Source organism: Camelus bactrianus, chromosome 26 (assembly GCF_048773025.1).
Source record: "Camelus bactrianus isolate YW-2024 breed Bactrian camel chromosome 26, ASM4877302v1, whole genome shotgun sequence".
In the NCBI taxonomy this organism is placed as follows: domain Eukaryota; kingdom Metazoa; phylum Chordata; class Mammalia; order Artiodactyla; family Camelidae; genus Camelus; species Camelus bactrianus.
The window spans coordinates 32,579,605-32,606,509 of NC_133564.1; the positions used below are offsets into that span (position 1 = coordinate 32,579,605).

The window sequence follows — 26,905 nt, forward strand, 5'->3', positions numbered from 1 at the left end:
CCTCTGACCATCTTTTCTCCTGTGGACCATCAGGTGGACCTGGTGGCTCGCGGCAACCACAGAGGATGCTCTGACCTTATAACACCTGAGAACCACTGGATGAGGGCACTAAAGGACATATTTATTATTCATTTAAAAAAATGAGCTGCAATTGACATATAACAGGTTGGTTTCAGGACCACAACATATTCATTGTTTGTGTCTGCTGTGAAATGATCACCACAGTAAGTCTAATTAACACCCATCACCACACATGATTACAAAATTTCTTTTATTGTGATGAGAACTTTTAATGTCTACTCCTTTAGCAACTTTCAAATATACAGTACAGTATTATTAACTATCATCACCATCCTGTACATTACATCCCCAGGATTTATTTTATAACTGGGAGTTTGGATCTTTTGACCCACTCATCTTTGTAATTCTTAAGCTCCATGTCAAAATGAAGAGATGATGGAGAAATAGTATGTTGGAAAAACTTTTCACTTAGCTTCCCTGATGCATGTTTTCACATGTGTTTTTCCCCCTTCACACAGACCTCCAACAACGAAAAAAATAGCACAGAGCATTCAGAAGTTGCTGGGCTCCATCCTCTCTCCAGTGCCCTGCGTCTCTTTGCGAGAGAGTGCATTAATAAGTCAGGAGTTAGGACCCAGAGATACTTCTCAGACTTACACGATCTGACAGCTGCCTGGAGATCAATGAGGCGTACTTTCAGAGACATTGCACTGATGTGAGACACTTAGGGCTGCTCCCCTCCAGGTGTCCGCTCGCTCTGGGCTGTACTTTGGACTTTGAAGCACTGCATTTTCTTCCCCAAACCCTCCTTTCTGATGGAAATACCCTGAGGTTAAAGAGGAAGGAATTATCTTTCCAATGCGGACATCATGAAGCTGACAGACTTTATCCTGGTGCTCAGTGCCCTGGGGGTCACTCCCTCAGGTAAGCTCAACCTTAAGTAAATTAAACCTTGATCATTGTTGGTGCTGATAACGTTAGAATTACAAAATTTAATGTGTAGGTATCTTTAGGATAACCTGTAAAATGTGGCTCTGGTGAGTAATTCTATGACATCTGTATATTGCTAAAGAAATCATGTCTATGAATTCCATGATGTTTATGCTTTTGTCATTTATTATGTTATTCCTTTTGAATCATCATGAGCTCAGTAGGAAGATAGAAAAGCAGGAGAAATATTACCAAATGCACTGAATGGTACTCAAAGAACTGTTAAAATATTTGGCACAGAAATGGACTATATCAGCATTTTAATATCATATCTATTAATAATCATTTTATCTGTGTGTAGCTGCTCAATTGTCCAATATAGCATGGAGATACAAAATACTTTAGTAAATTTGTGTATGTAGGTAATTAGAAAAAGAAGAGAAGAGGGGGAAAAAAAAGAAAATCAGTGGAAAGTGTAGGAGAAAGTGGTCTTTGTCACCTGTTAGTTTTCTGGGTTTTGAAATTATTTCCCTTTTCATGTAATTTACGAATGGAAAGCACTTCCCGCTACACCAGAAACTATATCCAGCCGGGAGCCATCTGGCGAGAAGTGTTGTTCCATTAGCAATTTGTATTTATGTGTCAACAGTATTTTTTTTTTTTTGGCCACATTTGTTTATTGGAATTTTCAGATGGAGGCACTGAGATAGATTTGCCCAAGTCCTGAAATAAATCCTGGATTTGAAAGTTGTCGGACTAGAGGGCACACACACAAATCCTGACACCTGGGACTCAAAAACAGAGTCATCTCTAAGTGCTAAGAGCATCAAACTTGCTTTGGTCTCGGCAAACGTCTTACCTGCGATTTTGCCAACAGTAAAAATCATAATCAATTTCTGTGTGTTTCAGTGTGCAGTGAATATCCAGTGTTTTGCTGCCTTAATTTACTAGAGCATCCTATTTACTATGAAAGAATTGACTCTTAGAGGGGAGGGTCTAGCTCAGTGGTAGAGTGCATGCTTAGCATGCTTAAAGTCCTGAGTTCAATCCCCAGTCCCTCCATTAAAATAAATAAATAAACAGACCCAATCCCACCCCCAAATCTAAAATAAATAAATCAACTAATTTTTTAAAACAGAAAGCATTGATTCTTGCCATTCTTTCTGCAGGGAAACCATCTCCCTCGTGAGCAAGATTAGTTAGCGTAGCGCCTCATGGTTCATGCATGCATCCTCCTCTGCACAGTCGTGGTGACATAAGAGAACTGGAATTGGAGGAGAGCTGGTCCTCGTTTTCCTGTGCAGGCTTTAGTTTGGGGATGCAGACTGAGCTGTGTACATCTGTCACAGATTTATAATAAATCTGCTTAATAATCCGTAGTAGCTCCCAAATTTGTTATTTCCAGATCCATTAGCGTCTGTGTCTATTTTTAGATCTGTACCACCTTTCCTTAAGTTCTTTAACTTTACTACTCAAACAGTAAAATAGTCTCTTTTTGTTACACAAAACTACCTTTTTTCAACTTACAAGGCACAACCCCTCATTTCTGTATTTCTGGCTTTGGTGGAGGCTCACTGCCCATGGCCACGTGGCTTCTCTCGTGTTACTCATCCACCCTTTGCATGTGTGTGTGTCTGCTCCCAGAATTCATCTCCCCATCCCTCTCACCACATGATGACATGTGTTAGTCATTCAGTAATTATTTATCAAGAATCTACCATATCTGGGGGTGCAAGGGTATAGTTCAGTGGTAGAGTGCGTGCCTAGCATGCCCAAGGTCCTGGATTCAATCCTCAGTACCTCCATTAAACATGAATAAATCAATAAACCTAATTACATCCCCCCCACCAAAAAAAAATCTACCAGATCCTACGAATAGTTCCAGCATGCGGGATGTGAAGTTGTTCTAAGAAACATTCATGCTAGCGAGACTCCATGAAATACTTATTATTTGATTCCACTCTGAGGGCTAGCTCAATGCGTTGACAGAAAAAGCTATCATATTTGTGGTCTGATATTTTTGGACAAGATAGTGATAATGGAAGGCAAACCCAAAATATACCAAAAGGGGGTCAAATCAAAAATACACCTCTCCCAACCATACTTGCTGAGGTTTGAAATTCTTCAATTATTTCCTTAACTCTCTCACCTGAGGGTAAACAATGGTGTTGTTTTTCCAGAAAACCATACATAATCATGGGACGTTTCATTTATTATGTTTTTTATTTGATGTATAGTTGATTTATAATAGTACATAAATAATAGGTTTACAATACAGTGAGTCACAATTTTTAAGGATTATACTCCATTTATAGTCACTATAAAATATTGGCGGTATTCCCTGTGTGGTACAATATATCCTTGTGGCTTATTTTGTACATCGTAATTTGTCCCCCTTAATCCCCTCCCCTGATAATACCCTCTCCTCCCCCCACTGGTAACCACTAGTTTGTTCTCTAGATCTGCTTCTTTTTTGTTATAGTCACTAGTTTGTTGATTTTTAAAATCATCTATTAAATTTTGTAACACCTACCCAAGGGGCTGGATTGTGTGGGAGGGACTTCAGATCGTGTTGTTACAGAGTCCAAACCCATTCTGCTCACAGCACGACAGGCTAGTAAATTGGGAGACTTTATTCTGAAAGCTGGCAGACTAGGAAGATGGGGGAATGAATGTCCTAAACAACCGTTTTCCCCAAGTCAACATTCAGGCTCCTTTTACTGAAAATGGGAGGGGGTGTGGTTGGTTGTTGCAAACTTCTTGCTGTCGGAATCCTTTGTTCTCACAGCTGTCCACCTAGGTCGAGTCATGATGTTCCTGTAAACCTCCAACAAGAGGAGTGTAATTCTCTGTTCTGCAACTTTTTATCTCTGTATGAATGGAAAGTGTTATACCTTTAAAGGTCAGAGCCTGGAGAGTTGACTCTCCTGTATATTTCAGGCTCTAGGCAACATCTTTTTACAAAAGGTACAGAACCTGCATGTCTGAGCCCAGGAAACAGGGCTAAAGGAACAGATCTAACATGGAGTCAGATTTGTTCTTCCCTACTACGGTGTAACCTCTGTGACCCCTTCAGAGGAAGACAATGCAAGCAAGGACAGGGCACGGGGAGGAAGGGAGTGTGGGGATCTCTAGGGCAGGAACCTTCCCAGGGCAGAAATGTGCTGGCATGTTCTGGAAAGCGCAGCCGGGCTGAGGCACTGGGGACGAGGGAGTGAGGGCAGAGAGCCAGAAGGTAGTGCCTGTGGGGGACCTGGGAGACCCTGGTAAGATCTGGGCGTGTTTTTTCTACGTCTGATGGGAAGCCATTGGGAGGGTTTGAGCAGGAAACTGACATAATCCTCTTCTGCTTGGGAGAGATGGTCTGGCTGCTGGGTGGGAAATGGACTGTGAAAGGGGCAAGAGTGAAGCTATTAGGAAGCAGCACACGAACCCCAGCGGGAGATGATGGCGTTTGAGGTGGGGCGGCACCCGCAGAGCTGCTGGGAAGCCATCAGGGCTGCAGTGTACTTTGGAGGAAGCTGAGCCCGGACGTGGGGCAGGGAATCTTGACGTTCAGCTTGAGCAAGCGAAACCTCTTCCCTCAGAAGGCTTCGGGGAATTTCAGTTGCCTGTCCTCGCGCCCCCACTGCCCGCGTGTCCAGGAACGTTTTAGGTCCTGTACTGAGTGCTGCCCTGGCAGCCCCTCCCCCGCTTGCTAAGAATAGACAGTTGATCAAAGTTGGGAACGGTTAGCTTTTTGAGCAAACAAGCACAAATGTAAGGTTACATCTCGACCACTCACATGCATCTTCTTGAGCTTTCTGGAACGGAAGATAAGGCGGGGCAGCCAGAGCACTGTTATCCACACCCTGCTCACCCCAGGAGAAGCATTAAGAATGCATTTCGAATGACAACTCCCTTGGTAAAGTGACTTTCTCATGTGCATGCGTGGACTGTGTGCTATTTTTGCTTTTTTCCCCACTGAGAATCTCTGGGTTTTTATTGGGTAAACTTGGGGGGTGTCCTGCAGGTGACCACCGCCCATCAGGTGCGTCTCTCAGCGGGCGTGGGAGGCGGAGGGAAAATTTTCTATGGTAAAGCATATGGGGCAGAATGAGCAGCTCTGTGGGATTTACTAGGGTGCTGGGCAAAGGAAGAGAGGCTATGTTTAAAACAACAAAGAAAATTAACTAACAATTTATGTTTCAGTGGGATAGCATAGCACTGAAAAGAAGCAAAACTCGTCTCTAGACCGCATTCCTAAACCATTCCTTCGACTTGAGGGTTGAAGCTTGAAATCAGGGTGTTTCTTAAGCTTTCGCACATTTAGGGGCGGAGATGAGTTGTTGTTAGGACCTGGCTGTTGGCCCGGAAAGGTCTGAAAGGGAAGACTTCCACCGGAAGAAGGGGAGAGAACAGCGCAGGGCGCATGCAGGTGTTCTGGCAACAGGTGCTGAATGCATGGAAAATGGGTTCACTCCTTAAACAGAAAAAAGATGAGCTCCTACTGGGGGCAGGCACTGTGCTGGGTGCTGGATAAGGGTCACCAGATACAACGGAGACGGTGCCTGCCCTCATGGAACTCGAGGGGAGGACCCACAAGGACAAAAATAGGACAATCTGTGACAAGCACGTAAAGGGGCCACCTGGGCGCAGTGGGGACAGCAGCTCACAGGCAGAGACCACGTCTGTCAGCCGGCGAGTCGTGACATACAGGGTAAGGGGTGGCCGTAGATGATCCTTTTGGGGTCCAGGTGCTGATACCGCGGTGGGAAAGTCCTGAGACAGTAAAGCTCCGGGTGAAGCATAGAGCCTACTTTTATTTATGTATTTTTCTTCCGGTTTTATGGGGATGTAGTTGACAGGCAGCTCTGTGTACGTTTCAGATGCACAGCAGAATGATTTGACTTACGTGCATCGTGAAACAATTCCTACAATAAGCTTAGCAAACATCCACCATCAAGTAGACACAACCTTTAAAGAAACAGAATGGAGCCTGCTCTTAGCTGTGTGTTTGGGGAGGGAGCTGAGGTGGGTCAGCCTCAGCACTGCTTCTGCTGAATGGGGCTGTTCAGAAATACACGAAGGTCCGGCTGTGGGTTGTGGACCCCGAGATCCTGTCTCCCCAGTTAATTCCGGTCCCCTGTGTCTCAACAGCCGCCGCAGGATTCAGGTCCCTCGTGGAGGAAGAAGACGCGCTCCTCAGACATTTATTCCAAGGGTACCAGAAATGGGTTCGCCCCGTCTTACATGCTAATGACACCATAAAAGTCTATTTCGGATTGAAAATATCTCAGCTCGTAGATGTGGTGAGTAATCCTCGGCCCTAAGCGAAAAAGAACTGCATTCCTTTACTCGTTCTCGGGGCTATGATTTTATTTTGCTTTCTTTGCCCATGTCTGCCATTTCAGTTTTAAAAATAACTTACTGAGAGAGGAAATCTGCCCCAAGAAGCTAGTGAAATGACCCGAGGAGGGAATGAGAATGTCATTTTTGTTGCAACACTGTTGGCAGGGGACATCTAGCTGGGGTTGGGGTGAGAGGGTGGCTGCGTCACCCCTGGCGGGTTTGCGGGAACAGCCAAGGTGAGCACCAGAGGGAGGAGTGGGGCTGAGCCCTGGGCTGCTTCAGTGTCATGGGCTGAGCATCCAGGCTGAGCGCGGGCTGGCAGGGGTGCCGGCGGGGAGAGAGGGCAGGTGGTGACCGTGCAGGAGTGAGTCCCTGGGTGACCCCATCCTCTCCTGAATCCCCTTGGGACCTTGTACCTCTCCCCGACACACCTGCCCCTTAACATTCTCCTCCAGTTTTTCTCTCGGGCTCACACTTCTGCCACAGATACGTCCCTGGGGAAATCAGTGAACTTTAACACCCCAAATTCTGCAAAACCGTCCTGCTCTGGTCCCCATAGCCCCAGAATAGTCCTCCTCCACTGCCCACATCCACCACCCCACCACAAGCATACACACTCCACCCCAGCTGGCTCAATGCCCAGAATTCCTTTAAGAAAATCATGCAAAGCCATCTCCGATTTAGCTAATATTTCGTTCTACCTCGCACCCTTACCGTGCCTTTTGGATTATACAATTGTATATAAATATCACTACAATGAACTGCGACTTGCTTTAATTATTATTTTTCATTTTAAGCAAAATATGCATAATATTTTAAGTTCCACTGCCATTTCACTGTTCTTAAGTTGAGAATCCTTTTCACTTTGGACCCCTCCAACATAAGACTCAGAGAAATCTCTTTGAGCAAAAAAAGAAAGAAAGAAAGAAAGAAATCTAATACACGGTTTCACTTCATTTGAATTTACATCTTTTAATGACCATTTTCTTAGGATGAAAAGAATCAGCTGATGACAACGAACGTGTGGCTCAAACAGGTAACAGTCAGTCCAAGGACTGCACCTCCCCCCTAATTAATTATTTTAAAGAGCTTATTGCGTTCTTCACTTTGGGAATGTTTGGGGATGGATCTATCCTTTTTCATTCTTTTTAGCGTGAGTCAGGGGCCGTCTGGAAGTTGGCAGGCACACCTTGCTGTGTCTTGTTGCTCCCAGAGGGGGTCTTTCCTTAGGTGGGTGGGAGGGTGGCTCTGACACTGAGTTCAGGGTACTGGTCCCCGGGCTACTTGGAGAAAAGGGGGGAAAGGCTCCAGGGTGCAGCCCTCCCCCATTTAAGCTGCTGCAACCGTATAAGAACATCAGTGACATTAAATTCTCCCTCCTCCTCCCCACCCCCCCCATCTTACATGAGATGAGTCTCCCCCTAGCAGTTTCCCCCTGGAAAGGGAGACCAGGGACTGACAGGGACCACCCAGCATCAATTTCACAACACGGTGAAACCCAAGTCAAAAGGATAAATCCACATTTTCCTGATCTGACGACAAATACACATGAATGGTTTGGGGCTCCCTGCTTAGATGACCGCTCTTAGCGTGGCCATCGCCTGTTTCTTGTTCAGAGATGCTCTTCCTGGAGTTGCAGGGAAATAATTACCCTTCAAAATCCAAGTTTGCATATGTTATGTAAAGAAGAAAATATTGGCGCTTCCTTGACGGGAGGTGAGAAGGTTGGTTAAATTGCATACTTTTTGTCTTTGTTAGCGATTCCTTGGGTTTTGTTTTCAATCTTCGTCTCTCTAGTTTCTTTTTATTTACCACTACCATTAGTGCTTTACGCAGATCTCAGCTTCAGAGTAGCTAATAGCAATATGAAGATTAATTGAGCGCCTAGTTAGTGCCAGGCACTCTGCCAGATGCTGGACATACAGAATGCAAAAGTCAGCCTTCCCTTCAAGGAGTGGACGTGGTGTTAGTTGTGTGAAAAATAACGACTGTAATATGATAAACACCAGAAGGAAATGTAGTGTCATTACATTAACGATAATGCGACAGGGAGAAATCCGGGAAGGCTTCCAAGGGGAGGAGACATTTAAACTGGGTCTCACAGGATCAGTAGAAGTTCGGCAAACCAGAAAGTTGGAGGAGTTGTGACCCATGTGAACAGTGTTCCTAATAACATGACTTCCCAAAGTTCTCACACCAGGAAACTCTGTCTAGTCACCCCTGTTTACCTCAGTCCAAATAAAGACAAAGATGACCAAGCTTGCCTCTTTTCTCGTTTCCCTCCCAGACACTGGAAATTGCTCCCTAGTTGATTTCCACAGACAGAATAAAATTCTGCCTGCTTGGAACAAAAGCGTGGTCCCTGGAAGTACACAAAGCTGAGAGGTTTGGGCTTTTTTTTTTAACCCAATTCCTCTGCCTTCTCTTCTATTTCCTTACTTCTCCTCTGATATATTTAGACATTTCTCTTCTGTCCTCTCAACCACAGACCTTTACAAGCACCAGTTTAGCGACAGCCTGAGAAAGTCCTCTACGTGGAGCTATTTTTATGTTATTGATCTTATTTTGCAAACCCGTTTATCTGCCTCCTTCATACTTCCAGAGAGTAATCAAAACCCTGCAAATCATAAATAGATTATTAACACTGACTCTCTAAAACAGCATGGGGAGAAAGTACTCACTCCCTGGCCGCTCAGATTCCGCTTTGTCGTAGTCAAGGTTGGGAGAACTGCCATCACAGGCCCCCCAAAAGGTGACGGAAGATGAAACCATCCTTGCTTTAATGACAGGAGGGCTGGCCCTTTGCCTGAATGTTATGTGAATATTCACTCTGACGACCATGTCAAGTGTACTCCTGATCGCCTACTGTGTGCAGGGGACGGTGTGAGGCACTGGGCCCGGCCGGCACTGCTGGGTGCAGATTCCAAGGAGCCCATGAGACTCTGAGAGGCTGGGCTTCCCTGGAGCTGAGAGCAGGTGACTGTCCTATCCCCACGGTGACCCCGAGGGAAGGGAAGCTTCTTGAACGTTGCACAGGCCAACATCTTAGACTGATGTTTTTCCTACAACAGCTGATTCCTATTTTAGAGCAATAAAAAGTTCTAAACATGATGAAGGCCTCACTGGATAGATCCCTGGAGCTGGTTTTTGAGGAGAAAACTAAGAAACTGGTGTGCTTCTTAACAAACCTGCTAAGGACAGGACAGCCTTGCCATAAAGGTCTGAGCGATCTCCCCAAAGCCTAGTTCTCTTCCACAACCTGCAACGGCACGTCTACATCCAAGAATTTATCTCAGACTTTACTCACCATCTTATTTTCCTTCCTTTTCTACAGCCTCACTCTGACCTTGGCAGAGGAGGCCAGTGTGGTCTCCTGATTCAAATGGACCCTGAGTAAGAAGCAGAGTGAATTAGGAATCCAAAGTCTTGCTATGTAAACTCGGGCAAGTCACTTTGCCTCTCTGACCGTCAGTCTCTTCTTCTGTGAAATAGAGGCGATGCCTAGCTCTCAGTGTCGCTGGAGGGTTAACAAGATCACGTGTGTGAATGTGACTTGGATGCGATCTGCCATGCAGTAGGGGCCCCATAAATGTCATTTCCTGGTGCCACCTTTGTAGGCAACTCATGGATGTAATGGACATATAAGACATAGGATATGTCATGTTGCTGCGTTTAAGATTATAGTGAATCAACATTAATTTAGTTTTAAGAATTTTGCAGCTGACTTTAAGATAGCTGAAGATCCCAGTGATGTCCCAGAGGTTGCCACTGAAGGCACTAGCAAGGAATATTTGTTCCTTATTGTCTTTTGGTCTTGACGTTGAACTAAGAATAATGAGAAGAATTTATTTACCATTTCAAAAGTCATGATTTATAGTAAAAACAAAAATATCTTATGATTTCGATTTAAATGAAATTTGGTTCTGGATTGTGGTAACAGCTTGACAGTTATGAGTTACATTTCGGCTAATATATGTAAGAAAAGATCGTTTTAAGGGGCTATATTTTGATACGGATTTTCCAAATGGAGAAACCTAGATTTGGAGTATTTTTCCCTTTTTTCCCCTAAGTCCTAGATTAACTTTGGTATTTGACCCTGACCGACCCAGAGCTCCCCTGCTTCCAGCAATAACAAACTCTTAGCCCCGGCCGTGCTGCAAAGCAGGGCTGGTGTTTATGCAAGGCTTTGGGAACCTTGGCCAGGACACGCTCCGTGAACACTGGATATTATGTCTAATCTCTTGCTTTAAGAAAGCAGAAACAGGACGTTACTCTCCAAATGCCCCCCAGGGTTTCAGAGAGAGCAGGGAAGTGACCAGAAAGTCTCCTCCTTAAAGAGCAAGACGGAGGATTTGGGCTCTGAATCCTCGCCCGGACACAACTGACCCTACACGAGCAGTGGTCCCGGGGTGGGGGGCTCAGCCAGCATCACAGTGGACCACAGCCTGCTGGAAATTTGGTGAGCCCCTCTGATGGGCACATTGGGCAGGGCATCTTTGATTCCCCAGATGTGGCTATGGGAGGACACCAAGATTGTGAGGAATGTCTGTCTCAGCCACACAAAGGAACACAGCTGATAAAGGACAGTCCGGGGGTGGGACTCTAATTCACTGCCCTCTCTCTCTGTCCTGGGTACCCCAAAGTAAGCACATTGACCACAAGTGCCACCTGCCCTCTTTTCCTTTACTGGTCAGGAACGCTCCCTGAATCCACTGGAGAGCTCTTTATATCCTCCTCGTGGATTCAGACGTGTCCCTCATTCATCCAGCCACTCCTGTCTGTTGTTCATCCTGGAACAGCACCCACGGCAGACCTTCTCCTTCTCCACCCCACCCTCTGGTCCTTCTTACCCTCCACATCTCAGCTACGGCGTCCGCCCAACAGAACCTCCTTCCCCGTCCACTCGCTGTCCGGTACCTTCACACCCAAACCCGGCCCTTCGGGGCAATGACCACCAGGCGCGGTGCTTGTTTGTCAGTTAGCTTACATGTTGATTGTCTGAAGCAGCCCCAGGCTGGGAGGACAAGGCAGCCCACTGGGTGCTGGGACAAGCCTTGCATATTTGTAGAATGAATTAATTCCCTGTAAAACAAAAAAAAAATTTTTTTTTAGTTTTTTTTTTCTTTTATTTATTTATTTTATTATAATTAATTTTTTTAGGGCGGTGGTAATTAGGTTTATTTATTTATTTGTCTATTTTTTTGTAATGGAGGGCCTGGGGATCGAACCCAGGACCTTGTGCGTGCGAAGCACGCGCTCTATCATTGAGCGATGCCCTCCCCCTCTTCCCTGAAAGCCTGAGCTTCTTAAACCCCTGCCTCTGTGCTGTCTCTGGCCACAGCCATTCATCCTGCTGCTGGACGTCCGGTAAGTGAGACAGATCTTTCTGATGGAATGATCTCTCACCCTGGGACTTGGCCCGCTTCCCGGAGAACAGTCTGCACCACCGGTGTGGGTTTGCTGGGATTTGCACCCAGAATCTGAGTTCTGTGCCTTCCTCCTTGGCAGTATAGCTGTGCTCAGGGAAAGACTGGACAGCTGTGCCTATAGCAGAGAGAAGGCTGGGTCCAAGAAGCAGGTGATTTTGTTTCCAGCGATCTTTACATTCCAAACAGAGGAACCTGGGGGTTGGACTCACTCGCCGCACTCGCCAGTGCTGTCTCTTAAGACAGAGTGTAAGAGCCCCGCTCTGGCCAGTCTGCCGAGCATGTGTCTGTCCCCAGGCTCATCGGCTGTGTGCCTGCGGCTGGCTCCCTACTCCAGATCTACTCGGATCCTCCCCCGAACCAGCTGAGAGCTTTTTAGCTGCTGGTGATGGAAAACCCAACCCCAATGGGCACAAGTCAAAATGGAACTCATTGGCTTTCACAGTCTGAACTGTCCAGGGACAAGGTCGGCTCTCCGTGCAGCTTCAGGCAGGGGCTCCAGCAATATTCCCAGGGCCTGGGGTTCGCCCTGGGTGTCCCTGGGCTCCGCATCCTTTGGCGACTCTGTTCTCATCCAGGCCCTCATCTGCTGGGAGCAGGGGGGCTACATCCGCCCCAGCACCACGAGCTTCCTATATTCCAAATCAGCAGGAACAAGAAGGGCCACCTCTTTTGAATGGTCCCTGAAGTTTCATGGCATCTCACGGACTCCAGGCTGGAAGGAAGAGTCAGGTCCGCCCACTGCCAGGGATGACAGTGGAGTTGGTGGTCCAAGAGGAAATGGGGTTCCTTACCAGAGAGGACGGGGAACTTAGTGGCAGGCAGCACGTGTCTGCTTCATGTCCCAACCCAATCTTCTCCTGACCCGCCCCTTCCCTCACAGCCTTGCCTTTGTGGAAGGCAACTGAAGGCTCTACTACCACTGGTCATCTTCATCCCATAATTCTTCTCCCATTGTTTGTCCCTGAACTTGGATGCAGGGTAACATGCTTGTTTGTATAATGCCCCACCTTTTAACGTAGAATGGGGAGAGGAAAGAGTGCAGGATATGGCTTTAGATGCACCTCGGCTCAAATATCGTTGCCACCCCTAAGCTGCAGGGGGCGCCCTTTACACGGCAGCCAGCGCGAACGGCCCCTCCTGGAGCTGTGATTGCAGGGCCCACCCGGTCATAGGCAGCAGCCTTGAATCCTGCTTTCTTTGCTGACTAGTTGTGTGGCCTTGGACAAAGTACTTGAACTCTTTGAGCCACGGTTGCCTCATATAACGTTAATAGTAGGCAAGTTGCAGATGATTGGAAAAATTGGCTTTATTTGTTTATTTATTTATTTATTTTTGCTATAAATTTCATAAATTTTTTGACATTTTTTATTGATTTATAATCATTTTACAATGTTGTGTCAAATTCCAGTGTTCAGCACAATTTTTCAGTCATACATGGACATATACACACTCATTGTCATATTTTTTTCTCTGTGAGCTACCATAACATTTTGTGTATATTTCCCTGTGCTATACAGTGTAATCTTGTTTATCTATTCTACAAGCTTTATTTATTTTTTGTTTGTTTTTATTTATTTTTTGGGGGGAGATAATTAGGTTTGTTTATTTATTTATTTATTTATTTATTGATGGAGGGACTGGGGTTGAACCCAGCTAAGCACACACTCTACCACTGAGCTGTACCATCCCCCCCCCAAAAAAAAAAAAGGCTTTAATAAAAGTAAAGCACTTAGGCCAGTCTTAGGATGTCATCAGAGAAGTTTTATTTTTTTGATGGTTATTTTATTATTTTTATTTTATTATCAGCATGACTGTCATTGATAACAAAAACAGTTTTTAAAGTATGCCACAGTTTTCTTTAAATAATCGTGCAAACCTTCCCCAAAGCTGAGGTGAAAAGCATCTGACACTGCTAAACATAGGGGTTGTTTTCCTTTCTTGTAGTTAGCCCAGACTTGTATCAGATATTTAGTGAATTATTAAATTCCTACAAACCAAATGCTCCTATAACCCCTACAAACAAGATTCAAAAAAATGCTTCAGTAGCAAAACCACAAGGGCACATGCCACCAACTTCATTGCCTTTATCTTTTCTCAAAGAAACCTCAGTTGTATTTTGATCTGAATTCAAACAACATCAGGAAAACCGTCAGAGAAACACCTTCCTTGCCAATGCATCCTCATTCTCTGTAAGTCAAAGGTCTAACTATTTTTTCTTATCTAAGAACAAAAATTATAAAACTGCAAAAAGGAAAAGAAAGAAAGAAAAACTGTACATCATGACCATGTGGGGTGGATCCCAGGAATGCAAGGCTGGTTCAATATGTGAAAATCAATCAATAGAATTCATTATATTAAAAGATTAAAGGAGAATAGTCTTTAATCATATAATTAAATGATCATGATTTTTAAAAAACTCAGCAAACTAGAAGTAGAAAGAATCTTCCCTAATCAAATAAAGGACATTTACAAAAACCAACAGTTAACATAACAGTTAGTGATGAATAGCTAAATGCTTTCCACCCAAGATCAGGAAAAAGGCAAGAACACCTACTCTTATTTAATGTCATATTGGAGGTTTTAGTCAGTGAATTAAGGCAAGGAGAAGCAATAAAAAGCATTCCAATCGAAAAGAAAGAACCAAAACTTTCTATCTGCGAATGACATAATTGTCTATGTTGAAAACCTATTAAAAATCTCCTAAAACTAAATAAGCTAAACGAGGTCACAGGATACAAGGTTAATATACAAAAGTCAGCTGTGTATTTACTTTCTAGCAATGAGCAATTGGATTTTTAGAAAATTTCCAAGTACCATTTTTAATACCATCCAAATTAAAAAAAAACCCATAAAATAGGTATAAGTCTAACTAAATATGTGTGGGGTCTGTAAGCTGACAATTACAAAACACTGATTAAAAAACAACAAAGAAGACCTAAATAAATGAACAGAGAAATGATATTCCCAGGTCAGAAAACTCAATATTGTGATCTCAGTTCTCCCCAAACCAATCTATAGATTCAAATCAATCACAATTAAAATTTCAGCAGGATTGTTTTGCAGGCAGCAACAAACTGGTTCAAAAATTTATGTGGAAAGTAAAGGAACTACAGTAGCCAGAACAGCTTTGAAAGGGAGGACACAGTTGGAGGACTCACTTTATGTGACTTCAGAACTTATTGGAAAGCAGTAGTAATCAAGACAGTGTGGTGCTGGGGAAAAGAGAGACCCACAGATGAAGGAAACAAAACAAAGAGCCCATTAATAGGCTGTCACACATAGATGGTCAATTGACTTTTAACAAACGGGCAAACGTAATTCAATGGAGAATGTTTAGTCTTTTCCATAGAAGGCGCTGAGCAATTGGACATCAATATGAAATAAAACCCTCAACTCTTACCATCACTGTAATCAAAAATTAACTCAAAATTGATCTCAGAAGTAAGTGTAAAACCTAAGAGAAAAAAAAAAGAATGTTTATAGTGGCTTGCTTTATAATCATTAAAAACAGGAAAGAATCTTAATATTTTTACCTGGTGAATGGATTTAAAAAAAAATTGTGGTCTATTCATACCGTGGTGTCCTTCTCACTAATAAAAACGAACAAACTACTAATATAACATAGAAGAATTAAAAATGCATAATGATAAGTAAAAGAAGTCAGGATGGAAAGGCTATTGACTGTGTGATTCCATTATATGACATTCTGGAAAAGACAAAATTACAGGATCGGAAAATAGATTGGTGATTGCCAGGAACCGGGGATGAGGGAGGGGCTGAACACAAACGGGCAGCATGAGGAAAACTTGGGGGGCAGCAGAGCTGTTCTGGTGTCTTAATGATGTTACTGATTATCCAACTGTTGGCCTACATTTATGTAGGCCAAAAGAATGAACTTTATTGCAAGTAAAATTTCTAAACGTAAAAGTGAAAACAAACGAAAAATGCTACTCTGAGTTCCCATCAACATTTCTGAGATTCAGACTTGCTGCTAATGGTGGAAGTCTCCTTAGCGGGAGACAGATTATTCATATGAAGGAAATTATATTTGCTTTTCAAAATGGGAAGAGGAAGAGGAAGGAAGGGAGAAGCTTGTGAGTTCCAAGTAAACATGGTAAATACTTCATTAGTTGGGGCTGGCCTCTTCAACTGTCTGTCTTCATGTGCATGGTTTTCCATAAGTAGTCATGCAATTTTTTTAATCCTTTACACTGTAGCTTTTTAAAGACCCCTATCTTTTAAAATTTGTTTTTCAAGGATCAAGACTTACAAATATTGTCTAAGGGAGACAATGTTTCATCTGGAGTGTATACGTCCATCTTTTTCCAGGCATCATGCATATTTCAACATTTTACCATCTAATGAGTCATCCATCTGCTGTCTCCTGATTTTTTAATGACAACATTGGCATCACTGGGCTCTAGGAAGCCTCACACTGGGCAACCCTCCTAACTTTCTGAAATGTCACTTAATATTATCCTAGATCATTACTCAGCTGTCCACGTGACGGACAGTGAAATGGAGGAATTTAATTTTCAGGTCAGATTTCATAAGATCTTTTTAAGAAAGTCCACTTCTGCTGTAATTGGGTCATCCATACATCATCCTCTTGACCTGCATAATCCAATCAATTAATAGTCAAGTTAGTTCGTCTGGATCCATCAGCCTCTGGAAAACATGCCAAATGATTTCATTCTATTATGAGGAAAAACTATGTAAGCCTCTGGAGACTAACAACATTAGGAATAGAATTTAAAACAGTCATTGGGGCTCACAAAATCAATTCAGATTAGAACGTAAAAGGAAATTCTTGGAAAACATTTTTTCATTGAATAAAAGTTATAATGTCTTCAAGGGTGGTCTGGAGATACTGGATGTTTCATATGAACCTACTGGGTGGACATTTGTCTAAGACGCTTGGTTGACAGAGTCATTTGTACCCATTATCATGACATTACAACATCACTAGACCAACTCTTTTGGAAGAAACTGAGATCTATCTTTGCTTTTTTGGGGTTTCTTAAGAGACAGAGGCTTAAAAAATAGACCATGGTCTATGATCAGAGGTGTTTGTTGCCAGACCTTTTCATTGTGAGGGAGATGAGGCAATTTTGGAAATCCCAGACTGGACAGGTGTGAGGGCCTGGGCACCATCAAAGACCAGGTTGACTCCAGCTTTATCTTTAACTGCCCTGAGCCTTAGATGGGATGATACAGTCTAAAATGGATGAATTTCCCTTCTAAAATAAAATATATTATTAGTAAATTAATGCAAACTTGAGGATTCTACCACCTTGAATTTTCAGAATAAAATTCCAGTATATTAATTTCATGCAGGAATGGACAGACCACAAATTACGCTGGGATCCGGATGAATACGGTGGAATCCGTTCCATTAAAGTTCCGTCCGAGTCCCTCTGGCTTCCTGACATAGTTCTCTTTGAAAAGTAAGTGTCACCCAAGAAAAGGACACTGGTCAGATATTGGGGTAGAAATAGAATAGCCTGATTTGGACAAAACAATTCAGAGAAAGGTACAACTTTAACAAGAGAATTGTTCCTTTGGGAAATATTGTTTGATGCTGGAGTAAGAAAGTCACGAAATACAAATAGAACGGGGGTGGGGTGGGGTGGAAATAGGTAATAAGTGTTGAACTAAATAACCGTTAAGCCAACCGCTTTTCCGCAGCGCCGATGGACGGTTCGAAGGCTCGCTCATGACCAAAGCCATAGTGAGGTCCGACGGGACGGTGGTGTGGACGCCCCCCGCCAGTTACAAGAGCTCGTGCACCATGGACGTCACCTTCTTCCCATTCGACAGGCAGAACTGCTCCATGAAGTTCGGATCCTGGACTTACGACGGGACCCTGGTGGAGCTCGTCCTGGTGGACGAGAACGTGGACCGAAAGGACTTCTTTGACAACGGCGAGTGGGAAATACTAACCGCCAAGGGGACGGAGGGGAGCAGGAGGGACAGCGCGGGCTGGTACCCGTTCGTCGCCTACTCCTTCGTGCTGCGCCGTCTGCCCCTGTTCTACACACTCTTCCTGATCGTCCCCTGCCTGGGGCTGTCCTTTCTCACCGTGCTGGTCTTCTACTTGCCCTCCGATGAGGGAGAGAAGCTCTCCTTGTCCACGTCCGTCTTGGTTTCCCTGACAGTCTTCCTCCTGGTGATCGAGGAGATCATCCCGTCCTCCTCCAAGGTCATCCCGCTCATCGGGGAGTACCTGCTGTTCATCATGATTTTCGTCACCCTGTCCATCATCGTCACCGTGTTTGTCATCAACGTCCACCACCGGTCGTCCTCCACCTACCACCCCATGGCCCCCTGGGTGAAGAGGCTGTTTCTGCAAAAACTCCCCACCTTACTCTGCATGAAGGACCACGTGGATCGCTATTCTTTCCCAGATAAAGATGAAGGTAAACCAGTGAGTGGGAAAGTCCGAGATAAAACAAAACAGAAGCAGGTGAGCGATGGAGAAAAGGTCCTGGTTGCTTTCCTGGAAAAGGCTGCAGATTCCATCAGATACATTTCCAGCCACGTGAAGAAGGAGCACTTCATCAGCCAGGTGAGTGAGCCGCGGGTGTGCTGCCCTCCCGGTGAGCAAGGAGTCCCATTGTGACATCTGTTTACAACACGTGCTGTCGTTTAAAATATGACTTTTTTTTTTTTTCTCTCTGCCTTACACACATAAAACTTCAAAAAAAGCCCTGACACAAAATAGGGAATTCAGTATGGATTTTTAGGAAGAAGTTTACAAAAACAGAATGAGCAAAAGAGAAGCAACTGTAGACGAACCACTATTCCTGATCATTAGACGTCATTCTACTTAAAATAATTCAGGGTGGGGAGGGTGTAGCTCAGTTACTTAAGATGCATGAATGAGGTCCTGGGTTCAATCTTCAGTACGTCCATCTCAAAATAAATAAATAAACCTAATTACCTTCCCCTCTAAATAAATAAATTAAATTGTACAAAAAATAAATGTTCTTTAAAAATTAAAAAATAATATAAAATGAAATAATTCAGTTCTAGATTTTACGTTGGGTATTCTGCTCTGTGGTCATTTCTCTTTCATTTCTCCTGGGATGATGGCTATTTCTATTCATAGTGTTAGAAATGAGAGAAGAGAAAGAATCAACCTGAAATTAATAGAGAAACACGGTGTTACAGCAGATATTTCAGTGAGGAGAGAGGGTGCAGCGATGTCGTTCACAGTTGGATTGTTGAAATGTGGCAAGAGTGTGGATTTCAGACTCAGAACAGTCCTGGACGCAGATGCTACCCGTTTTCCATACGACTCTAGACAAGCTCCTTACCCTGAGTGTCAGTTTTCAGAAACCTCCCTTGAAGGGTTATCGTGAGGGATCAGTGACATCAAATACAAAGCACGCACTGCACGCCCAGTGCACGTGGTCCCAGCCTCGTGAGCCGTAAACCATCAACAAATGTTAACTTCCATCTTTCTTTTCCTCATCTTCTCTCTCTCCTCAAAATGGTCCTTCCTCAGTAGAAGGAAAATACTCTTTGACATATAAATCACCAGCATAAAAACTGGCCTGTTGCTTAAAACAAGTTTAATATTTAGAGCAATTTATAGCATTCAGTTATTTTACCCTAAAATCAGCAATGGTACCAAGAGGCTGATCCTATAAACAAACTTATGAAAAAAATGTTTTTTTCAGAAATATCCTCTCCATTGTATCTAGATACTGCCTAGCATCTTCTCTCTTATAATTTGTCATGTTTTTCATCCATTGCACCTCTTTTTTTAAAGCACTAGAAAAAAATGATTGTCACCCAGAGAACAAACAGTTCAGCTATTCTTAAGGAGTTTTTGTTGGTTTTTTCTTTACATTATTTTAGAAATTCTAATACAAATATTTAAACAGCTTTCTTAGGAATTATCAAAATAACATATTATCAGCATAGGGAATTTGGGAACTACAAAAAGTTTAAGATGATTAAATAATAATCTCCCACTTGGGATTGACACTTCTCATGTTTTAATTTATCGTCTTGGTGTTTTTCCCCAAGGTTTTATTTCTAAGCCTCTATGTGCACAGAATACATTTAAGTTCTACGTAAGCATCTATGTTCCTTCTAGAAAGGCAGGTGGAGTGTGATTGACCACAAAAATTCTTAATTTACAAATTTGCAATTCGTTTCATATGTAATATTAAGAAGCGTCATAGTAAGAGATGCTGGGTTTTTTACTTGAGTAAAAATCAGGCTTTTCCCATTTTAACCAGTATCATTTACAGATGCATAAATGATTCTATTGTGTCTATGTTATGTCCTCAGTATTGATGAAAGTGTTTCCGTAAACCTGACTTACAGTGAGGTCACGGGAAGCGGGTGTTGATGGGGATGTATTTATTTGATGCGTTTGAAAACTGCCAGGCTGTACATCTACGTATTACTCTTTTTAAGTCCCTTGAAATGAATTCAGAACAGTTGCCCAGCATCCTGAACGGAAGGCTTCTTTTTCTCTTTTGCAGGTGGTACAAGACTGGAAGTTCACTGCCCAAGTCCTCGATCGCATCTTCCTGTGGCTTTTCCTGATCGTGTCTGTCACAGGCTCTGTTCTGATCTTCACCCCCGCTTTGAAAATGTGGCTGCAAAGTCACTACTAGGAATCTAAAAGGCACACAGCAAGACAAAGTGACACCTTAGCACTGACATCCGGCTCACGTGTACAGAGAGCATCCGAACGCACGTGCCTACTGGAGAGTCCCCAGTGTGGACTGTGTCTTGTGTCGTCCTCAGGGAGCCTGAACCTGGTGCATCCGCCCAGTTCATCGGTGGGTGCCGTGAAAGCGGGTTGGGTTTAAATAAAGCAGACCCTCCTGAGACCCCTACCTTGGCTTCCACCGACATTCGGGGAGGAGTCATGGGTCCAAGCCTGAGGTCACAAGCCAGGACACGCCAGGACCGTTGCGGTGACCCACCAAGAATTCCAGGAGGTTGTGTGGACAGACCTGGGTCTCCCACATCTACTGGTGTCCTTGGTGGCTCTGCCTGGTGGCAGGCTGACCAGGTGTGCTGTGCTTCCACAGCGATGCGGGTGAGCCATCTGAGGGGGGGTGACCTGGTGCTAGGGCACCTGGCACACACACTTGTCATTATGAGGCTTCCAGGATGACTGGTGACTCAGGTCCCCCCAAAGATGGTGATGGGTAAAGTCGATCTGACTTGAACATGGTCCACCCCAAAGGGGTTCCTCATGGCTCGTACCTGGCATGATAAAGGTTTTCAGATGGCGAAACTGGAACCTACTGTCAACTGTGACTTGCTTTAAGGTCACAGCAAAATAACTTACAGTAGAAACAACGTCATCTGCTACCGGAAGTGCGGTCATTAATACCCAGTATCTTTTCCTAGAAAATTGAAATGCTGAACGTTCTCTGACAGTGGTTTTTATGTCCCCTCATCTGATCTAATCCATTTTGGCTGTACCCCTTAGGTGTTTCCATTCTGTTTTTTCCTCCTCCCCGTCCCCCCTTCTCCCCTCCACCTTCTGCCCTCCCCTCTTGCCCCCCAACTTCTCCCCCTCCCCTCCCCCACTCCTCCCCTCCCCCACTCCTTCCCTCCCCTCCCCCTCTTCTTCCCCCTCCTCCTCCCCCCTCCTCCCCCTCTTTCTCTTCCTTCTTATTCTTCTTTTTCTGGGAACATTTAAGTCCTACTCTCTTAGCAAATTTCAATCACACACTGCAGTGTTATCCACTCTAGTCACCACATTTGCCACTAGACCCTCTGACATTCATCTTATAACCCAAACATAGCCTCTTTTACCAACCCCACCCCAGTGGCAACCACTTCTATACTCTCTGTTTCTACAAGTTTGACTTTCTCTTTTTTAGATTCCACGTATAAGTGAGATCATGCAGTATTTGTCTTTCTCCGTCTGACTTATTTCACTTAAATGTCCTCCGGGTTCATCCACGTTGCCAGAGATGACAGGATTTCCTTCTTTTTTGTGGTTGAATTCTATTCCATTGCGTATATATCACCTTTTCTTTATCCAGTCATCTGTCGACAGACACTTCGATTGTTCCCATGTCTTGGGGTTTGTAAATAATGCTGCAGTGGATGTGGGGAGACACATTTCTCTTTGAGAGAATTTTTTCGTTTCCTTTGGCTATATGTCTGGAATTGAAATTGCTGGATCATATGGTCGTTCTATTTTTCATTTCTTCAGGAACCTCCATGCTGTTTTCCAGAGTGGCTGCACTGATTTGCTTCCCACCAGCAGTGCACAAGGGTTCCCTTTTCACCACATCCTCACCAGCATTTGTTACCTCTCGTCTTCTTTCTGATAACCACTCTAACAGGCGTGAGGTGATACCCCGTTGTGGTTTTAATTTGCATTTCCCTGGTGCTGAGCACCTTTCCATCCACCTGCTGGCCATCTGATCGTCTTCTTTGGAAACAATATCTTCTCAGGACCTTTGCCCATTTTTGAATTGGGTCCTTTGGTTCTTTGCCATTCTGTTTTATGAGTTCCTTGCATATTATAAATATAAACCTCTTACGGAATATATGGTTTGCAAATATTTTCTCCCAGTCAATAGGCTGCCTTTTCACTTCACTGATGGTTTCCTTTGCTGTGCAGTAGTCTTTTTAGTTTGTGTATTGTACTTTGTTTTTTTGTTTGTTTGTTTGTTTGTTTGTTTACTGCCTTTGCTTTTGGTGTCAAATCCAAAAAAAATCATCACCAAGACATTTTCCATTCTGTGTCCGTGTGTCTCCCTGCCCTTTGGGGGCACGTCAGCCCCTACCGGCCACCACTCCCTCTGAGACCTGTCAGGGAGAGGCCGACAGACAACTCTCTTGCTACCGCCAGATCCTGGACTGTAGCTTGAAACAGTTATTCCCCTTTCCCAGTTCTCAATCTAAATCCTTCTCTAGCTTATTTTGTTTGAGGCATATTTCTTATCCAATTTTTGCAGCTGGAACTTTAAAAAAACCCCAATCTGAGTGTTTAACCTTTTCACATAAATTGTTACCAACCATTTATTTATGCCATTTTGTTTGTTCTCAGTATAACGTGTTCTTGTTTTTCCTCTTTTTGATCTTTTTCAGCCTTAACTGAATTTGTCTGTTCTTTTTTCTCCTCTGGTGATTTGAAAGGTATATATCCTTTTCTATTAATTTATTAGTAAGCATATTCGGACTTTTTTAATCAATATTGAGAATTAATGCCCATCTCACCACTCTCTAAACAAAACAAGGTGCTAAATCACCTTCACTTCCTTTTATGTTGTGTCTAAAGCATCCAGCATTTAACGCCAAATCTTTTTTTGTTGTTGTTACTGCTTCTTTTTTTTTTTTTTTTTTTTGTAAGGGAGTGGGTATTGGAGGTAATTCGTTTATTTATTTAATTATTTTTTGAATGGAGGGACTGGGGATTGAACCCAGGACCTCCTGCGTGCTAAGCATGTGCTCTACCACTGAGCTATACCCTCCCCCACTAATTTTTTATATTATGTGTCTCTTCAGAACAATGTATTCACAATACATTTTGCCTATGATCACCTTAGAAACAATTAACCATTTGATTCATTTCTTGGTTCCCCAGTTTTTTATCCTAAGTTTCCCCCTCCCCCTGATGCCTTTCATCATTTCAGAGAAATTCCATCTCCAGGTAATTCTTTTAGAAAGGTCTGCATGTGGTAACCTTTCTAAATCCCTGCACGTCGGAAATCACAGAATAGCTTGGCAGGGCATGGGATTCTGAGTTAAAAATCATTGTCTCCCAGAACTTTGAAGACATTATTCTCCAGTATCCCATGTTACAAATGGGAAGTATGGTGAGGGATTTTTTCTTTCTTTCTTTTTAGAGCAGAGATAATTAGGTTTATTTATTATTTACTTATTTTCTAGTAGAGGGACTGGGGGTTGAACCCAGGACCTTCTGCATGCTGAGCAGACACTCTACCACTGAGCTATAACCTCCACCCCTGATGAGAGATGATTCTTAATCCTTATTGCTACAAGATTCTCATTTTTTCCTTCCTAAAACTCCTAAGCTTTTCTCTTTATCTTTGGACTTGAGAAATGTCACCTGTATGCTGCGTATTTCTAAATAGCTAACTATAGGACTTTCTCTCTCTCTCTCTCCTTTTCTTGACACTTGATGACTAATTATGTTCCACTGAGCTGTGTTTTGATGTGCTATGTGCATTCATTACGGAACATTGGGGCTCCTTGTATGATCCACATATACATGACTTTTCTGCACGTTTTGCTGGATTTTTTTTAAGGGAGGAAACATGGCAAAGTAGACCCCAGGGCACTAGGACACAGGTTCTACTCCAGCTGTGTGAGCTTTGGGGCCTTAGGTGAGACACTTGCCCTCTCTGGGTTTTAGTTTCCTGGTCAACAAAAAAGGTTGTGGCTCATGACCTCTGAAATTCTCTCCTGCCCCAAATTCTACACTTTGGAAATTAAATCCTGGAGCTTTAACAATGTTTAAACCACACTCCTTTTTTTTAATATTCGCTTTTCTTTTCTTTTTTTTCATTAAAGTATAATCAGGTACAATGTGTCAATTTCTGGTGTACAGCATCATGGCCCAGTTATGCATAGATATACATAGATTCATTTTCACATTTTTTTTCAAACCACACAACTTCTCATTATAACTTTGCTCCTTTGGGACCACATAATCTGCTTTGTCACAGCTTTAGGACCAGATTTGCAGGAACACATTGTGATGAGAAGCAAGGATTCCCTGCCTTAAATCCACGATGGGATTGTGGACTCCAAGGGCAAATCACTGCTCTTCCTTTTATTGACAACATTGTTGACTTAACTCATCTCTTATCTTTATCTAACTCGTCAGTTTGCTGGGTAAATGACAGTACTAATCTTGGACAGATGCATTTGGATTTGAGTTCAGTTTTCAATTATAAAAAAATGCCACGTGAAACTCTTTCCACAGCAAGCCTCTTTCCGACACAAATACAGCAAAGGTCAAGCATTTCTATGTGTGCACAAAGCTTAAGCCTGTCGCAGCTAGGTTGGGAGCTGCTCACAGTTTGCAATGTAGGAGAGGATAAACATTTATACAGCATGATAATCCTAAAGATGGAACTGCAAAGTATAACTAAAGCAAAGCAATTTTAATTTCAAATGTATAGCCAGAAGAATCTGTAGACATAACATGCCAGCTAATTCCAACAAGTGGATGTTGGGAGACCCACATGACTCTCATCATGCGTGTGAACACACATTGGCATGTGCACACACACAAACACGGACACACAGAGAGCTGACCACGTTGTCCCTGACCTTCAGCCCCTGCTTACACCTCCTCCTCACGAAGCCGTTGCTGAGCCCCTGAGAGCCTGCGGAGTTTGCAGTCGGTGATACGTAGTTTGGAACTTAGTTGTTCTCTACTATTGTATTCTGTGAACTTCATCCCCTTAGCTAGATCATAGCATATCATCTGTTATATCCGCAACAGCATCTAATAGAATTGAGTACATGGTAGGGCTTCGTTAGTATTTGTTGACTAATTAAACCAGTACCACAAAGTTTGGACTGGGTTATTTGTCTAAAATGAGGACAAATCGGTACTTTTGTTCAGCCTCTCCCAATGTCTCCAACCCTGTGCAGGTGTGTGTGTAATTTTTAGTATGCATCTTAAAGAAACACCTTTATGCTAAGAATTTCCTCAAATACTATGATCATCCTTAGAAAAAGTAATAATTCCATATTCCAGTTTCCCTAGCTATCTCAAGAATAGCCTAAATTTACAGCTAGCTTGTCTAAAACAGAATTTGACCTAGAGTGTTATGCCTCTTGAATCTATTTTAATTTCTTTCTTGTCACTGACTTGTTGAAAGAACTAGATCATCTTTCCCACCAAAGTGTCCCATTTGGGGGTGTTTGTCAGGTTGCTGGCTTCTGGTGTCCCATTTAGCTTGTTTCTCTGGGTCCTGTATTTCCTGTAAATGGAAAGTTACAACCGTCATCTAGTTGATACTGTTGGCAGAATACATCATAGATGATGGTGTGCAGTTCCCAGTTACCATACAAGGAGACATGCTCTCTGACTGTCTCCTCTTTAGTGTTAAGACTAGTCCCTGAATTAAGGGGGTCTGACCACCAATCCACTGGTTAGTTTGGTGGAATAGCCTGTGGTCATAACACACAACAAAGACTCTTACCTGTGATTTTGGCCCCTTTAAAAATGGTCTCTAATCAGCTACATTAGAGTAATATCTTCAGGCTGGGATGGGCCATTTGGTTGTGTCATAATCCTTTCTGGAAAGTACCTACTACTATGTATTAAGGTGAATTTGTTTAATTAACAGCCATGGTGACTACCATTTATGTTTAACCTGACATATATTCCTTCTTTGTAGTAAGACTTCCTGTGCGGTATGTCAATAAAATAGTGCAAATCAAAGTAACACTCTTTCTTTGATGTATGGACAATCCTAGTTTTAAGCAAACTAGCCAAGGGCAGCAATATATCCACTGGTGGCGATTGTCACAACCCCAAGCAGGGCAGCCTGGCCTCTTGTAGAATTAGATGTGGCCCTGAGGTTGTCCCCGCCAGACCAGACGAATGCAGTATCTCAGGGGAAGTCAGAAGAGTCCAAACTGTGAAGATTATCTGAGGCAACTTTCTAAGCAGCCTTGTGAGGAAGGCACTATGAGCATCCGTGTTTAAAGATGCAGGTCCTCTCCATCTGCAAAATTCTACCCTCAGGGGGAGAAAAGAGTGGGGATGGAGCCCAACTGTTCCTCCTGAACCAAGTACCCAGTGAGGGTGTAGTGTGTGTGGTGTGTGCGTGTGTGTGTATATACGTGTGTGTGTCAGGGGTGCTGGAGCATCTCTGCTGGAGCACGGCTGGCTGGTGCTCAAGGACTCAGGTGACAGTTCCAAAGTCAGAGGGGTATGGGCCGGGGTGATGGCCCTGTTCCTCCAGCCCTGTCCCCTCACTACACCCAGGAGGCACACCCCAGGCCTTGGGGGCAGTTGGGGCTGGGGAGACCCCCCCCCCACGTTGAACTCTCTAGGTCCTTGTGGGTTCTGGGTGGTTCCCGGAGCCCCCCTCCTCCTGCCCCCACCTCCACCCCTCCACACTTCCATCCCTGTGCCCTCGGCGGGACCTCCACGCCCTGCTTTGTTTAGCCAAAAGCAGCCAACTCACAGCCCCGCACGCAGGTTTGGTCTG

The 26,905-nt window shown here is 43.6% G+C and overlaps 1 protein-coding gene and 1 non-coding gene across 2 annotated transcripts; one reads left to right on the forward strand and one right to left on the reverse strand.

The window, feature by feature from the left end:
• The first annotated feature begins 570 nt into the window (after positions 1-570).
• On the forward strand, positions 571-26,798 carry CHRNB3 (cholinergic receptor nicotinic beta 3 subunit). Its single transcript, XM_045518671.2, has 6 exons — positions 571-945; positions 6,091-6,242; positions 7,274-7,318; positions 17,049-17,158; positions 17,400-18,279; positions 20,213-26,798. Exons 1-6 carry the CDS (start codon positions 891-893, stop codon positions 20,345-20,347), a joined length of 1,377 nt encoding a protein of 458 aa, XP_045374627.2. The 5' UTR covers positions 571-890; the 3' UTR covers positions 20,348-26,798.
• On the reverse strand, positions 11,490-11,562 carry TRNAA-CGC (transfer RNA alanine (anticodon CGC)). Its single transcript has one exon. It is a non-coding gene; the product is annotated as a tRNA-Ala (tRNA).
• Positions 26,799-26,905: the final 107 nt, after the last annotated feature.

What these genes read in the sequence shown, in the direction of transcription:
- CHRNB3 (XM_045518671.2), top strand. Translation starts at nt 891, where the DNA reads ATGAAGCTGACAGACTTTATCCTGGTGCTCAGTGCCCTGGGGGTCACT. An exon ending in CGAACGTGTGGCTCAAACAG is followed by an intron (nt 7,319 to 17,048) that starts GTAACAGTCAGT and finishes AATTTCATGCAG; the next exon opens with GAATGGACAGACCACAAATT. An exon ending in AGGAGCACTTCATCAGCCAG is followed by an intron (nt 18,280 to 20,212) that starts GTGAGTGAGCCG and finishes TCTCTTTTGCAG; the next exon opens with GTGGTACAAGACTGGAAGTT.